At 36.3% G+C, this 17,596-nt stretch overlaps 1 protein-coding gene across 1 annotated transcript; it reads right to left on the bottom strand.

Annotated features, from left to right (window-relative positions):
• Nucleotides 1-616: 616 nt before the first annotated feature.
• On the bottom strand, nt 617-4,033 carry LOC123307237. Its single transcript, XM_044889466.1, has 2 exons — nt 3,643-4,033; nt 617-1,305 (listed from the first exon to the last, which is right to left on the bottom strand). The coding sequence occupies exons 1-2, from the start codon at nt 3,797-3,799 to the stop codon at nt 713-715; spliced, it is 750 nt and encodes a 249-aa protein (XP_044745401.1). The 5' UTR covers nt 3,800-4,033; the 3' UTR covers nt 617-712.
• Between the last annotated feature and the right edge of the window lie 13,563 nt (nt 4,034-17,596).

Genomic DNA, 17,596 nt, shown 5'->3' with positions numbered 1-17,596 from the left:
CACGTGTGAAAAGTTGACCTTAATTCAAAAAATTCCGGAAAACATGGAGTCACTTAAAAATTCGTGTAGACGAAAGACCAAACGGTTGCATTGAGGTTGATGAAATTCGGAGATTTATTACTAGAAGAGTTACTCTTTTGGAATATGTATACCCATTCCAGGCCATTCCTAAAACCAATATCGAGAGAAAGACGCTTTTTTGATTCGTCTTGTCCAACCCCTCCTAAGGGAAGTACCTACTTACTGAATAGCATCTTTTTAAATGCAGTCAAAAAGTAGTCTTTTCGATTTTGAAAATCTTTTTTGTCAAATAATTTGTTCTGTTTAATTTGCTAAATTGCCGCCTTGCCAGGATGCCCGGATGGCTGACCCTGACTATAAAGCCGGGTTTAAAAGAAGCTATGGAGGAGAGCTCCATAACAGACGAAGCGCGCCTACTCGCGAGTCAACCTCGCCACCGACTCGTGCTCGTGCCCCAAAACTAATGCTCGCTCTCTCCAGTTCCAGTGTTTACACGACCCCACATGCGCAGTCCGTACTCGACTCTAGTCAAATGACAAACCGAATCATTGATGGTGAAAATAATAAGAGATCAAATGAAAAAAGTCGATTAAACTATTTTATTTTTCAAACAAATGTTCTTTCTGCTTCATTATATACATATTTTCATTCCTTGCTGAAAGGTTTCTGAAACGAATATTCAAAAAAATTATCAAGTTAGGGATGATTGCTCATTTCCTTCGCCCATAATAGTCTTCAGTTCATATTTCTGCACCACTGCGAATATTTCCGATTTCGCAAGGTGCCAATTAAGCGGGGAAAAGGTCTTCAGTGTTGGCACTAAGCCGGCTAGGAAAGCGTCAACAGGATGGGGCGAAAAGTTCGCGCTTTGGCTCTCACTCTGTCCCGGCCTTTGGTCGAATTTTAGCAGGTTGAAATGTTGCGGAGACGAGTTGGCTGACGAATGCGTTTGATCACAGTAGTCAAGGTTGGTTGTCTTCCTCTTCTGCGCCGTCTGTACAGGAGAAGAACATTGGGACTCATCATCCGAAAACGGCTCTTGGAAATCCACCCGCGTTAAACTGTCATCTTCTATTTTCACCTCCACACCCGGTAGGATATGCCTTTCCCCAAGACCGTCTCCGAGTTCATCACCGTCGAACATTTTCCTCAGAAATTGTAACTGATCGGAGTATTTGTAATGCTTCACTAATTTACCGCCCATGGTTCTTTTTGACAGTGTTTTTTTGAGGGATTTCCTGAAGTTGTCCCGTATGTTTCCCCATCTCGTTTTGCACGCGATACCTAGAAAAAATAAAACATAGTCTGTTCTGAAATCTGGATTACTGAAGAATATAAAACTGAGTTATTTAACCACGACAGGTGTTTCGCTATCATAGTAGCATCTTCAGGTGGGTAAAGGTAAACAGATTTATTTGTTACCCAACAAACGATACATAAACAAGCAATTTACTCTACTTCTACTCATTAAGAGAAGTCAATGAAAATACTCTAGGTAAATAAATACCTCAAGAATGATAAAGATCAAACGAATATGTTAGATAAATGTTTATAAACTTCTTTGTATCTCAGATGAAATATACATATTTTATGTGAGCAAAAATATGTAACTAAAGCTAACAAACGAGTTCATGACGTATGCTGATATTGATGGCAATATTTCGGACTCCTCGAAATTTACAAAAGATAAAAAATTGTCTAACACGTTTTTTCATAATTGGTGTTCTTGTCTATCATTGCTCCTACCCGGTATGCAAGAAATTACTTTGAGTCGTTCTCGATATTAAAGGGTGTTTGATGTAGGTACCTATACTCCATTCACATTTATTTTAGCAGTCGGTTGGCCATGAAATAATTTCCTCAAGTTTTTCTAACTAGAACGGAGTAAAGTTGGCACTCATGAAATGTCGTTAATGTCATAACGCCGTTGCCACAACTAATATCAATTTTTATTACGAAAATGCCGAAAGTGATTGAAAAAAGAGACAGGGTTTCATGGCGCTCACATCACTTTAGTCGCTTCGTTTCCTATCTTTCTACTCTATAATCTTTGGTTTCAGGAAGTGCTATTTAGAATTCAGGTCCGCTCATTCAAATAGTTATACCCTGATATTCTAAAATCCACAATACGTTAAATAATGTTTCATCTGAATCTAAACGACTTATATTTCAGCTGAATATTTCCACAATCAGAAAGATTGTGAATGAAGAGGATGACAAAGAATTTCCTTCTATTGGGAGACCCAAAAAAGTGGTGGCATATGAGAATTTTATGTTTAAGCGAATTAATGCGAAAAGTTTACTACAGGATTTTCGGTTAATGTCATCGTAGAATAAGTTCCCTAAAATTGATTTTTCTATTTTTCATTTGACTTGTCCTATACATTGTAAATGTCTTGAGGTACCAATAAATATACCTAATTATTATTATTATATCAATGTATTAAGATGAACACCCACAAATACGCGCCAGTTGTCCTGTTAATTGTTTATTCAAGTGAAATTTTTGTTCAAAGGTGAAGTCCATCTTGATTTGAAACTTCCTTTAATTCCTTTTACTTATATTCATGCAAAATGATTTTTGTTGAAGAATTTAACATTCTTGTAATTATCTGTTAATTCCTTCGGGAGATGCCCATCCCCAACTTCGGGTTGATATTTTTGAAATCAACAACTGATGTAACGTATTCAAACTTTAGCCAAAGAAGAAAACGAACATTAACCCTCCTCAAGCTAGTGCATGCTATGATATTATGCTGATCTCTTGTATTTTCCATGCAAATAACTGGATTTGGTATGCCTTCAATCAGTTTGTATAAACTCAATTATGTTAGTCACATATTTTCCGAAGAAATTCGACATTGTTATAAAATACGTAATAATAGAAACTTTTACGTAGAACGGGCAACATAGCGTTGATTTAAAACCCAAAAATGTTTTGACAAGCGTCATAGCCTCACATTTTCGTACTGTACAAAGTGAAATGTGTCAAATTTCCATGGCCCAACCGAGTGTTAAAATAAAAGTAAATGGAGTATACATCATACATATCAACATGCCCACTTATCCGAACTTTGAAACAATGGTTTAACATTCCCCTGTTCGAACATGGATGAAAAAATAATGTCAATTTTCCTGAATTATTATCAGAAAAATCATTATGAAAAATACAGGGTGATTCAATGGGAAATTCATCAGGGTATATGGTTAATGGGTGACACCGAGGTGCTTCTAAATAACCCGTATTTTATGGGTCTACCATTCTTCGTAACCAAGATACATGCTGACTTACTAATGCTCACCAGTTTGACAACTACATATTCATTTACACCCTGTATAGGCATTTTCATTTTGTCAATTCTCTCAATTATTTAATTCTTAGCATAAAGTCTCAGTTTTTATCTTTCTCACCATGTATCTCAAAAGCTAGTCATACGATTTGTTTTTGAACCGAGAAACTTTTGTCGGCGAGCTAAAACATACCAAAAATTGCCTACGGCCGGTCCTGCGTTAACATAATTATAAAACCTTCCTGTGATCCGAAAATTAGAACTGTCGCTTCTCACAATCAGAGAAAAATAAACAATCGATTTATAAATGTGAAAAAAATCGAATACTTACTGTCAACCTTCAGTTCCTCTGAGATTTCGTTCCACAGACCATTTTTATAGTACAAGTCCATGTACTTGACGTGTGATGGGTCGTAGAGTGCAGGTCTGTTTTTAACGCACCGTATAAGTTTCACGTCGTCCAGTGCTTTCTCCATCTGCGGAAACATTTCGACCAACCTTGATTACATCCACGTCGGTCGGAATGGCCATAGACAACCTATGGAAATGGAGCTATCGTAAACCGAACGTGAAATATCTCGGATCGGTGACTGACGAGTAACTGCCTACGTGCCTACCGGGACGAAGCGGCACGGACGGGTACGATGCTCCCGTCCTGGAAAGCCGGAAAGGGGCAGGGCCGTAGTTAGACTAAATTCCATTTCCAAGGAATGGACACATTACTAAAAGTACCTATTTTGAATAGTAGGTACAGGGCGGGCAAAATTTGTTGCCTACTGAAGGGATCTCGAGAACTACAGCAGCTAGAAGAAAACGAATGACACATTTCCGAGCTCTTTTTCATAGAAACAAAGAATGGTGACAACCGTAGCGGCATTACACTAGCTGGGCACCTCGAAGAATTTTTACGATTTCTATGCCCTCGTTTTGCTCTCATTTTGCTCCGTTTTGCTCACCACTCAGTTTATTTTGCTCACCTATATACAATGAGCTGTAGACGATTCAAAGTGCCCTGCTGGTGTAATATTACACCAGCAGGGCACCTCAACGGATCTTTCCAATATTGGTATCATTCGAAAGCTCTCGTTTTGCTCCGTTTTGCTCACCAGTCCGTTCGTTTTGCTCATTTATACTTTACGAGTTTCTGGAGGAGAAAAACATTTTTTTTTTCACCCTAGCTTGTGGGATACCTGCGTTTTGCTCTCGTTTTGCTCTTTTCAAGAAAGCTGTTATCAGAAGAAAAATGAGATTTTGACGATGAATTACTTGTGCAAAGTTTCGATGAATAGTGTCTTAGGAACCGGATTAGAATGAAAGAATGAACGTTGATAAAACAGAATGCATTCATTTTAGTTTGTCCAGCTTCAATGATGACAAATTTGTTGTTCGTTGCCTGGATACAATTATCACAGCTAAAAGCCACAGTAAGTTTCTAGGTATCCATATTAATAGACACTTGAAATGGCATACGCAAATCGATGTCGTTTGCAAAAAACTCAATAATTCCTATTTTGCATTAAGTATAGAGTGAGGAACACCCTTCCATTAACATCTATGATTAACATCTACTATTGCTTAGTGTATAGCCAACTGACTTATAATATCCTGCTATGGGGTAACTCTTCCGAAACAGAGTTTTTATTATTCAGGAACGAATACTCCGTTTGATTTTTAACCTTCATCCGCGTTCCTCTTGCAGGCCCATCTTCAAAGAAAATGGTATTTTTACTCTGGTCTCCTTGTTCATTTTCAGGTATCTTATGTATGTGAAAGAAAATGAGGACAGTATTGTAAAACTCTCTAGTTTCCATTCTCATAATACGAGAAAAAAAGACCAATTATATTTCCCTATGCATAAAACTGCGAAATTCGAAATGTCTCCATTTTATCAAGGTGTCAAACTTTTTAATCACCTTCCTCGTTACATACAATGTCTTCAAAAAAATAAATTCAAAATGGTAGTTAAGGATTTGTTATTAAAACAGTGTTTTTATAGTGTCCATGATTATTATTGTTATATCTTTAAAAAATGTTGACTCAATAAATGAGCATGTATGTCCAAATATTGTAATGTATAAATTTTGACTTGTCCTATACATAAATCTTATGTCTCAAAGGATGAATAAATATCTATCTATCTATCTATTTATCTATCTATATCTATCATTTCCTTTCCGTAGAAAACATGTTGGATAGAATGTGGTGTAGACTGTAGAGTGTGGATATGGAAAAGAGATGATATATTTATGCATGACATGATATATGGATATGGAAAGGATACGGAACGTATAGTGAGAATCAACCTTCATAGACCTCTTTAGAGATCTGCACTGTTTATGTTACGGCTATATTTTTATGATGTTGTGTCAAACCTATATTCGTGTACAATTTGTACATTTTTGGTAACTTTTGGACAATGTTGGACAATATCTTCAACAAATATGTTTCACAATAATTGAAAATATCATTCTCTTCAAGTTATAGTTTTTTATATCTCAAAAAGATAATCACAGTAGAACAAAAATCATTGAAAATGGTCAGACATTATCCACTTTTCTACGTATACCTTGCTTGAAGCAAATTGCGTCAGCAATTTTGTATCAAATAAAAAATTATCTGTATAACTGCAGGGAATGACGAATGAAATCGAAAATAACCTACGCAAATTAGCTTTTAGGAATGGAATAACTACGCGTAATCAGAATTAGCGTAAATCAGCAGATTGTAGAAGTTCTTTTGAAAAATTTTGAATAATGACTATTCCGAGTATATTTATTTATGAATCGGAATCAGGTCCATCAGAGAGATCATTATGTTGAATAAGATTGTAATGTTATTCTACTCAAGGTCCCAATTTTGCCGTTCTTCGCTTCAAGCTAAAGTTGCATGCTCTGCAAACCATTCGTCTGCTATTACCCTTGTATCGGTCATGTAGTGCCAAACGAGTAATATGGCGATCTAGAAGTTACGTCATTCTTCTTATCTTCAACTCTTCGTGATTAAATTCTACGGAATTTGCACTCCTGTGCATCCTCGTGGCTATTTCTAAGTTCTAAAGGGCCAACCAGCCTATACAACTCTTTAAGACAGCCATGTCAAACTCAATGGTACAGGTGCGCCAAAACCAAAAGAACCGCCAAAACCATAAAGACCGTAGACTAAGTGGGCCGGAAAGCCTTATCTCAAAGATCTGCAAATCTTAACAAACCTTGAGGAGATGAGAATAAGGAGAAGAACGAATATTGACCAAAAAAGTGGATTTGTAAAACAGGTATATTTATTGAATAAAAAAAAATAAAAATACTAAATTTTTTTACCAGATATTTGACATCTTTTGTCCTTTATATCTTTGACTATTTGAGGTGTTCGTTCTATTGTTAGTCCGTTAATCGCGATCTTGCGTGAGATTTGTTTTCTGTCATCAAAGAAAATAAACACTTACGTTGGTACTTCCAAACATTGAAAGGATTTTGGATGCAAATTTTCTCGTTTTTTAAGTTGAACAGGCAAACACATAAAAATTCGAATCTACAAACACTATCGATAGTGGGAAGGACAGTAGAGAGAAAAATTGTTTTCTTGGGACTTAATATCTTGAAAACGGTTTTCAAATTCTGCCAAACACCTTCCCATTTTATCCGAATATTCCTATTTATATGATATACTTTTCAACTTTCCAGATACTTCCTACAATTTGGAAACTGTGAAACTGTTTTTCCCATAGCAGTGTCTTATACTTGAAAGTCTTGATATAATCATGCATATCTGTTAAAATTGGACGTGGTCCTTGGAATTTCTTCTTTGAGTTCGACAAGTGTGTAATATCTACCTTAAATGAAAGATCTTGTAAAAACCGTATGTCTTATAATATGATGATATCTTGACTTTCCTCTTCCATGAAAAAGTGTATTATTTTTTTCTATTTCCAATATCGATCGAGAATCATATACGAGGATGTATTGTTAGCCTAGTCCAATCCATGCATAAAAAAAATATTGCGTTACCATAGCAACAAACAATAACTCATTAGAAGTGTCAGTGTGAAGTTTGAGGTCGAAAAAGTAAACCAGGGTTACGCAATAAATTAAAAGAAAGAAGATGTCCACCGAAATTGTGAAAATCGAAAAATTGGAGTATCGAGCCATCATCAAGTACCTGTATTTAAAAGAGTTAAGAGGTAAGCAGATTTACAAACATATGTTCAATACCCTTGGTGATCAATGTCCTTCGTATGCGACCGTGAAAAATTGGATTGCAAGCTTCAAAAGAGGTAAATTTTCCATTGAAGATGATGTCCGATCGGGAAGGCCAGTTTCTGTGTCAGTCCACGAAAATATCGATGCAGTTCATGACATGATTTTATCAGACCGTCGAATTGGGCTGAAACGGATATCTGAAGCACTGAATATTTCATGCGAACGCGTTCATCATATAGTTCACGTCAATTTGGACATGAGAAAAATTGCTGCAAAATGGATCCCCAAATGTGCAAGGGTATAAGCATCGCGTTCGATCTGTGCTCGAATTGAAAACGATGTAGGCTTCTTAAACCGAATTGTTACCATGGATGAGACTTGAGTATACATTTCTACGATCCAGAAACAAAGCAACAATCGATGGAATAGCGACACTCTGGTTCTCCAAGACCTAAGAAGTTTCGTGTCCAAAAATCTGCTGGAAAAGTTCTTGCTTCAGTTTTTTGGTATTTCCATGGAGTAATCATGATTGATTTTTTGGATAAGGGTAGAACAATAACCGGAGATTACTATTCGACATTACTGACCACTCTACGGGAAAAAATTAAAGACGCGGAAAGCTATCCAAAGGTGTCCCTTGTTGCCATGCAAAAAATTCTTGATTTAGGGTTTGAATTACTAGAAAACCCCTCTTATTCACCAGATTTGGCTCCATCCGACTATCATCTCTTTCCTCAACTGGAAAAAAAGTTTGAAAGGTCTTGAATTTTGTTCCAACGAGGAGGTAATAAAAGCTGTGGAGGTCTGGTTTGCAGAGAAAGAAGAAACATTTTTTTAGAAAGGTCTAGAGACTTTGCAGGTTCGCTATAATAAATGTATCCAATAAGGAGGAGAATATGTTGAGTAATAAAATATTTTGACATTGAAATTTTGTTTGTTTCTATAGTAGGCTAAGAATTTTTCAATATATCCTCGTATACTATACTGCTCTCCTCAATAAACTTTCATCCTTCAGATGACCCCTTGGATTCTGCGAGCTGGTCTCGAATTTGTTTCTGGACAGTGTGTTAATTTGAAAAGTTACAACCCATAATATCTCAGCCCCCATGCGAAATTGGAAAAAATGCAACTAGAGGTAGACCAAAGTACGAGTTACTAAGAAATAATACCTACGAAAAGAACACATCTAATTGGCAGATCGCGTTCACGTAGTCTATTGATTAGATTATATATCATTTTTGTCCTTATACAATGACGCAGTTGCAGATAAAAAATAATTTTTCTGTAGTATACTGCCTACTGAATTTTCAAGATCGATTAAATAAATAACTAATTGATGCGGTAATAATGAGGCATTTTATTCCTCAATTTTAAACCTGCCAGATGGGTAGGTTGTACTTAAGAGCTTGGAAGAACATGGAATAGAATAGAACGATAACCATGATTCATAAATTTTTGATCATAATAATTACCGAGAAGTAGCTTGGACGGAGTATCGCGGGTGAATGGACCAAATAACACGATATTATTATCAAATATGATACCTACATACAAGGCGTGAAACAGCTAAAATGCAGGAGGTGATTCTATGTCCGAAAACATTACTATTTAGTTAAGAAACATGAGGTGAACTTGAAATATATAGGTATACCCATTCTGAGATATGGGGTATTAAAAATGGAAACATTTCTGTCGTTTCATTATGTTCGTTAATAAAATTGAAATGGAAAGAGATATTCTGGATATGTAATTAGACTTTCATCATTCTAAACAAAATAAAAGACCTTCGTCTATTGTTTATTTAAGTGATGTTACCAAGCCTTAAAACCACCCTAACTTTTGGCAAGATGCAAATCAAGAAGTGGGTTTTTAATGTCTGATTCTACCACTCTCTGTTCAGCCTATTTTGAAGCCTATGTCACCTGCTATTCTTCAATAGAGAGTTGAAGCACAGCCTTCTAAAGGAAAAAAGAAAGCGTTTCTATAGACGACTGTGATTAAAGTGCTCAAATAAGTGCTACCATGACCGTGGCAACATGAACGTAAACATTAACGTTATACTTGACATCTACGCATGCGCATTCGTCAGTTTTAAACGTAAGCGTCAGCTTATGGAGGGTTCACCCAGATTTACGACCTACGTAAGGAAGCGTTCTCTGACATACGTAACCGAACGTTAAACGACATGACATCTACGCATGCGCATTCGTCAGTTTTAAACGTAACGTTAGCGTCAGCTTATGGAGGGTACACCCAGCTTTACGACCTACGTAAGGAAGCGTTCTCTGACGTACGTAACCGAACGTTAACGAATAGCACCGATGACTTGCGTATGGCCGAATTTTGACTGTTGGATACAATTCTCGATAACCTCAAACGGGAATCGTTCACATTTCTCTATCTCAATCGTGTATTTTCTCATAATGAATGGAAGTTAAATGCAGCAATGATTCTCAAGTTATCAAAAAGATTTAGTTATAGAACTTTGTTATCAGATTACATTCAGCAAGGAAATGGCTGAAACTCCACTGCGATTCTCATGTCTCTAAATGGCACTTTTACATTTCATTGATAATCAAATCATCATCATCATCATCATCATCATTCATATACTATACATAGTTGATTGTTGTTGATTATTAATAATATAAAATGTTTTCATCTATCATCTACAAAAATATTATAAAGAACTAAAATTTGTAAGTTTGTGGGTTTGTAGGAAGTATAATCTCTGGAACTACTTAACCGATTTCGAAAATTCTCTCACCAGAAGAAAGCCTCATTTTTCTTGAATGGCAGACTATATTTGATTGTGATTTATGACACAGTGTATCTAATATAAATCTATAAATGTGAAATGTTGTCTTCACATAACGGACACAGATGTCATATTTTGATGGTGTGGAGGTTTTTTCGTAAACAAACCACTGATTTAAGGCTTGTATGGCCGACGATGAGGAAACTATAAATGATCATTAACAATTTTGTAGAGCTGAAAAGTTTTTCCTTACTTCCGGGGATAACCTACTAAAACCAATTTCAATATTTTCAATTCAATCCAAAATAATGTTTCATTTGAAGGGGGTTGTTGAATGGCCTGCAATGAATATATGAAGGAATATTATCTCATTATCTGCACCATTCCTTCATTATGAAAAGTACTCTTTACAGCAGAGTTTTTTAACGAATATTTCGCTAGAGATGACAGGTTGAAGAAATGCAAGGAATTCAAATACACAATTAATTTTTAATGCTTTCAAAGTCATTGTGGCCCAAAAATAGGCCGAAATAGATAGCACTATGAAATTAAGGATATCATGAAATTCCTGTGTACCAAATTCATTGATTTTCATCTTACTAGATTCTGAGATAAAAAAGAAAGATTAGATTTTGGAGCGAAAAATATGAATAATATGGTCTAGTAAATTTTTCTCGAGAATCTGCGACCAAATTTTGTTGCATTAATTTGGGGAGAGCCTGTACAAAGATTATATTATGTCAGGGAAATATACAGGGTGGGCCATCCATCCACCCCGAATTTTGAGCTTTAGGATGGAATAACGAAAAAACGCTCAGATAGGTCAAATTTTGTTGAAAGGGGGACAAATAAGGGTGTTCAAATGAGTTTGATATCACTACCTTTCTAGCCACAACCCCTAACAGCTCTCATTTTTGAATAGGGAAAAGGGGTCGAGCAGCACCTTGTTGGAAAGGCAATTCAATTTCCTGCATGAGTGTACGTTTTTTTTCATCGCTTTATTATTATAGAGTGACTCAGTATTCCATCAATAACTTTCACACGCCGAATTTGGATCTTTGAGATGGAAAAAACGCTCGGACGGATCAAAAAATGAATTCGATATCACTACCCTAACAGCAATTATTTCAATTTAAACGAAACCGCACGATTTACGACCTATTATCCCTACTCAAAAATAATTGCTCTAAGTGGTACCGGCTAGAGGGGTAGTGATATCCAATTCATTTTTAGACCCGTCCGAGCGTTTTTTCCATCTCAAAGATCCAAATTCGGCGAGTGAAAGTTATTGATGGAATACTGAGTCACTCTGTATAATAATAAAGCGATGAAAAAAAATACACTCATGCAGGAAATTGAATTGCCTTTCCAACAAGGTGCTGCTCGACCTCTTTTCCCTATTCAAAAATGAGAGCTGTTAGGGGTTGCGGCTACGGGGGTAGTGATATCAAACTCATTTGAACACCCTTATTTGTCCTCCTTTCAACAAAATTTGACCTGTCTGAGCGTTTTTTCGTTATTCCATCCCAAAGCTCAAAATTCGGGGTGGAAAGTTATGGACGGCCCACCCTGTATACCTTCCTAATGACTTCTTCCATCGAAAAAGTGATCCTACAAAGGCAAGAAATGTAAGCGAATAAGCTACGGGAAAAAACCAATCGGATAAAAAATCATTTTATTATCTTCAACTGAGTGATAGCTATCAACAACGCAACTCTCTTATCAAAGTATAAGTAATTATGAGTACATCGACTCATCATTTCCTGTTTAAACTCATGTTCCGTGCAGTAAACTAATTAACGGTTTTCGAAGTGCGAAACTCCCCATCTCAAACATCAATTCAGAACATACTCGTTCCAAAAATACCTAATGCACAGTTCGGAACACAGTTTCGAATCAACATCGAAAATAAAATTGTTGAGAGAAACCGGCAGCATTAAACTTCTCTCCCAGACTCTGAAAGCGTCGAGTAAAGTACGTCAGTTCGAAAGTAGTTTAGTTTGTGATACTAGACTGTAAAGGACATTTACACAGCGAAATGTTGAACCCGACGAACATCGCCAGTTGGTTCAAACGCTCCCTCTCTTTTCATCTGAACAGCCGTCTCTTTTTCCCCTCCGTTCGTTCCACTTCGAGGTCATTGCGTTGACGGCAGAAGTAAGTTTAGAATATCTGGAAACTACCAAATGACCTCGTCGATCAAGTCGTTTACATAATGTTCAATTATGCTTAGTTTACACTTCTGTTCGACGTATAGATGACGTTTGTGGATGTAAATTATCACTTTTCCGAACGTCATAAAATTGAGCCGAATTTTCCCGTTTTCTCCTTTTTGCCTTCGCCCCCTTTTGCCATTGGTGCGACCTGAATATTGATCAGGAATCCGTCCAATGCCTTTCGTTTAGGTTCAAGAGCTCAAAACGGGTTTTGGAGGAGGAATGGCATTTTCCATACGTTAATTTGGGCTTTATTTGGACGTTTATGACGATTCTCTTTTGGGGATTCATGTTCCAGAAGAGGTAGGCTTTTATTGTCAGAAATATAAGCCGTCGTTTGGAATGTGGCTTATAATTGAGATGTTCGAACCATCTCCACTTTACTTTAGAACACGTAGTATTGAAATGCTGGCTAATTATGAGGTTGCGATAGGACTGAACAAGGCTATACGTTTATTACTTCCGTGTTCTTTGGAAATGTAAATTAGTGTAGAGGAACCCCTCCATTTCGGTTCCATACACAACCAGATACCTATGCTAATTTAATTTTCAATTGGGAGGGTGATATCGTATCCCTCATCTAAACACACTGTGTGTAAGAGGGGTGTAGGGTGTAGTGATATTATGTTACAGTTTTGGGCCAGTAATTAAATATTGACTATTAATGTGAGTCTTTGACTTCTAAATTAAGGGCACTTGGGATTTTGTAGGGTAAACTATGGTGGTTCTATCATTAAATTATGGGATTATCTTTCAAAACTTGATAAGCGTTGGGGAATTTTACCTCAAGAGTTTTTATATCGAAAATCACGTTATATAGATGAATGTCACTAAAAATGTTTACATATTTTCAATCTGCGAATAATGTAGGTATGTACCTATACACTGCGCGTCAAAATTATGGAACAAATTCATTTTCTCAGAAGACAAACATTTGGCATTTTGACCTGAGACAGGTCAATTTTGTTTCAGTTTTACCAAATTTTTATGCATTTTTGAAGGATTTTTGTAGCACCCTGTGCCATCCCCATCAACCCTTTGAATTTGTTGAATGGGAAAGTGGGTCATGTGGTACTTTTTTGGCAAGGTGTTTGTATCTTCTCTACAGGCGTGCAGATGTTCAAGAAAAAATTTTTTTTTCGAAAAATTAGTTAGTTCAGTATGCGTGCACTTTGTCATGGCTCATTTACTTTGAGACGATGGTACCTGATGGAATTTTGTCACCGAATGAAAGTCGACCATTACAGTTTTGTTCATGCTCCACTTTCAAGCCCCCCACGTGAAAAATAAGAATGTGTAAAACACTGCGCTTCAGTTACGATCTTAAGTAGCTATGATATTAGTACTTTTCTGAAGTTGAAACTTTTCGATAAAATTTGCTCCGGGTTTTACTTCAATGACGAAATAAATTTCCAATGTCACTCCATTTTTTTCTCCATAAAAGGATTCGTAGGGGATGAAAGTAGTGCATGAACAAAACTGTAATGGTCCACTTTCATTCGGTGACAAATTTCATCAGTTACCATAGTCTTAAAATAAATGAGCCTTGACAAAGTGCACATCCTGAAAACCTCTTCGGACTATAACACATTAAAAAAAAATTTTTTTCTTGAAAATTTCTGCACGCCTGTAAAGAAGATACAAAGACCTTGCAAAAAAGTACCACAAAATCCACTTTCCCTATTCAAAAAATTTAGAGAGTTGAAATCCTTCAAAAATGCATAAAAATTTGGTAAAAGTGAAACAAAAATTGACCTGTTTCAGGATTTTGTTGCCAAATATTTTTCTTCTGAGAAAATGAATTTGTTCCATAATTTCGACGCGCACTGTATACTTTCAAAGCCCACTCAACATCTTTTTTTCTTATTACGCGTTGATTGTCTTTCCTTTGATCATTCTTCACATTGGGGTAATTGTGTGGTTGGCAATATGAAAGTGAATAATTTCATTTGATATTATTCACTTTCATATTGCAAACCATATTTATGTCAGCTGATACTTCTGTTATAAATGCTTTTAATTAAATAAGACGAAACAATAGAACCGCTGCTAAGCTATTTTTTTCCATGTTCAAGAATTTATATGAACATGAAACTGCTACAGAGCGGTTTTCTCTGAGAAGAGTTTTTTATGCAGGAATGTTTTCACATTGATTATTCCAGCTCAAAGGGCCTCTTAGCAGAATTTTTGGGGAAGGGATATTGGAGACTTAATTTTTGAGGAGGGGGTAATAATTGAATAAACAACATGATTGTGTTTGCAATAATTCTATATTATATTTTTTGGTATTATCAGTATTATGTCATGAATACAATAAAGAAATTGAAATGGGACAATTAGTGTTCTGGGGCCCTGGGGTAGGGGTAATTACTCCCTTAACATTCCCCATAGGATCGCTCATGCTTCTGCGTTGCCTCGTATTATAAATTTTTTTAAATATCAAATATCTTCACTCTTCTTCTTTCTGAGTTAGTAGCTCATAAAACAATGTTTCGGTGAATATCCAGAAAATGCCACTTTTTGTATTGTTTTACCCATCTCCTTCATGATGAGTCCTGTTTCCTTCCACATTCAGGGAGCTGTGAAATCCTATTGCACTGCACTGCTGTTCCTCATCGATCCACTTGATAGGTACATATTCAGGATTTTTCGACTTCTGAATATTGTAGGGAAGTCTATGGTTCACATTTATCTCAAGGTAATGTTTGTATTATGGCAATACGTCTAACAGCCGGTTTCTTAATCAAATTCAAGGTCTCTTTAGTTTTAAAGCTTTTTAGGCCTTCAAAAAAACTTAAGGAAACTTTAAAATAGATTTTATCAGAATGGCTGCTTAACCTTACCTGAATAGCCCAACATAGTGAGGTTTTTTCTTGTTAAAACATGGGAGACCATACGGAAATGAATTTCCATCTCTAATCGATGATACGGTTAGCGAATTTGGAACAAATAGATACATAACAGCGTTATGCAAGAAGTGTGGACTGCTCCACATTACGCAAATTGGGACGCCTATTATACACAAGACGACGCCTCACAAGCGATTTACACTAGACATAATCAAGTAACGCATCACTACAACGGAAAATCGATGCGTCCCATAGCTTGCCCGTATTAAGCTGGGTACAGACATCCAACAGAACTTCGTCACATGCGCGCGACGATGTTACGATTTTGTTGCATGTCTGTACCCAGCTTTAGGTCTCTAATACCGCAAACAGACAAGCCACAACACATTGCGCAAGCGCCGCACTTTGGTTAGATCTAGACGGCATCAAGATAGCTATTATTGTAAATATACACTATACAATGTTTTCAAAGCTGTTCCGTACTTTTCTAATTCACCCACAAACTATTTTAACTTTTAACATAAACAGCAATTTATTTTGTAAGTACATCTGGATACAGGCGCTATACGGCATAGCATATTTTATGTTGGCATTGCATTTGATAGTATATCTACTCATCACCAAAGATAATACAGTTAACCTAACTTTCTAATCTTTGCTCATCACACTTACTTTCTGAACATTTAGTCAATCCGATCAATTTTTTGAGTTAGCAAGTTCATTGTTAAAAGGATATCTACTGAATCTTGGGAACAAATTATAAAATAATTTTTGATTTCTTTTCCTGATTCAACATGTTTCAATACGTCAACTTTATTTGATGAAGTTCATACATTTTTGTTTTGTCTCCGATCATTCAGTTTAACAAAATGGTTACCAATTTAGGCAAAGTGAAGCAAGTTCGTACTTGCTTCAAGTTATGCGCAGGTGCATTATGTAATATAGTCAGATCATAAGCGACTATCAACTGATATTACCAGTATTACCACATTGTTTAACAATATCGAACTATCTAACAAAACCCTGTGAACCAATCGCCCAAAAAACCATTATCATTTCATATGACAAAAAAGTCCTACCATTGTTGTCAACAATCTGATAATGGAATAGGGGAGAGTTCCTTTGAATCGGACGGCCCATGAACCGGACGCTACAGTTTTCTACTACATTCGATGGTAATTTAGCACCCTTTACGTAAATCCCATTTTTGCAACAAGGCGCGAGCCACAGGGTCGGCCATTTTCCAAGAGATATCGATCGATGTTGCAAAAATAGGATTTACGTAAAGGATGCTAAATTACTATCGAGTGTAGTAGAAAACTGTAGCGTCCGGTTCATGCGCCGTCCGATTCAAAGGAACTCTCCCCTACTATACTTATACTCAATTATAAGTTTTCAATCACAACTTATTGTAATCACTTACAATATCCAATTAGTTATCAATCAGTTAGTAATTGTTTAAAATAGTTATTTACATAATATATTCAAATCAGCAGACATGCTCCAATATCAATAGTCCTCCACCTCTGGTTTCCAGACAGTGTGCAATTTATAAAGCATACCATAAAAACTCACTCACCTTGTACACATTTCAACTCTAACGGAATATATTATTTCCTTTATTTCACCGATACCTGAACATTCACGATAAACAACGTCACTCCCCAAGTATGCTTACTAAATCGAAGGCAATCATCGAACGTGGTTTCGAGAATGTAGAGAACTCCACAATCATGGGTGATAAATTTAGAATTGTGGTTGAAGTTAAATGAAATTGATATTTTTAAGTAAACATTTGTTTAGTTGGTATCAACACACTTCAACATTCATTCGGAATACAGGAATGTTGAATGACTATTAAATTGTCATTGATTTTCCATTATGGGCCAATTAATAATAGTTTCATATACAATATGAAGAGATTTTATGCCTTCGTTCCAGTTCCACGCCTACCTTTCACTGTAATGGTAGATGAAACTGGTTTCCTGTTAAATCATAAAGGACAGGTATAAAATATTCCTCTTCCCCAGTCCAATATGGGTATGCAACATGAATAAACCAAAGATATTACACCATCATTGTGTAATATCTTTGAATAAACCCAAAATATTTTATATCCTTTGTAAAATAAACGATTAAGCATTCAATGCAAGCTTCCTCCCCCAGTCTACAGAATGGACTCGTCCAAAGTGAATAGCGTGCCATATTTCTGTGCCAAGCCAAAGTGGATAGCGAGTTTCCCCTCCCGACCATTCCCCTGACATAT

The sequence above is a fragment of the Coccinella septempunctata genome, chromosome 2, assembly GCF_907165205.1.
Source record: "Coccinella septempunctata chromosome 2, icCocSept1.1, whole genome shotgun sequence".
In the NCBI taxonomy this organism is placed as follows: Eukaryota; Metazoa; Arthropoda; class Insecta; order Coleoptera; family Coccinellidae; genus Coccinella; species Coccinella septempunctata.
The sequence above is the reverse complement of the archived record's forward strand: the minus strand, read 5'-3'. Positions and strand labels throughout refer to the sequence as shown.

Coding starts and splice junctions, on each gene's coding strand:
- LOC123307237 (XM_044889466.1), bottom strand. CDS start 3,799: ATGTTTCCGCAGATGGAGAAAGCACTGGACGACGTGAAACTTATACGG. Junction 1,306..3,642: donor AGAGGAACTGAAGGTTGACA/GTAAGTATTCGA, acceptor TATTTTTTCTAG/GTATCGCGTGCAAAACGAGA.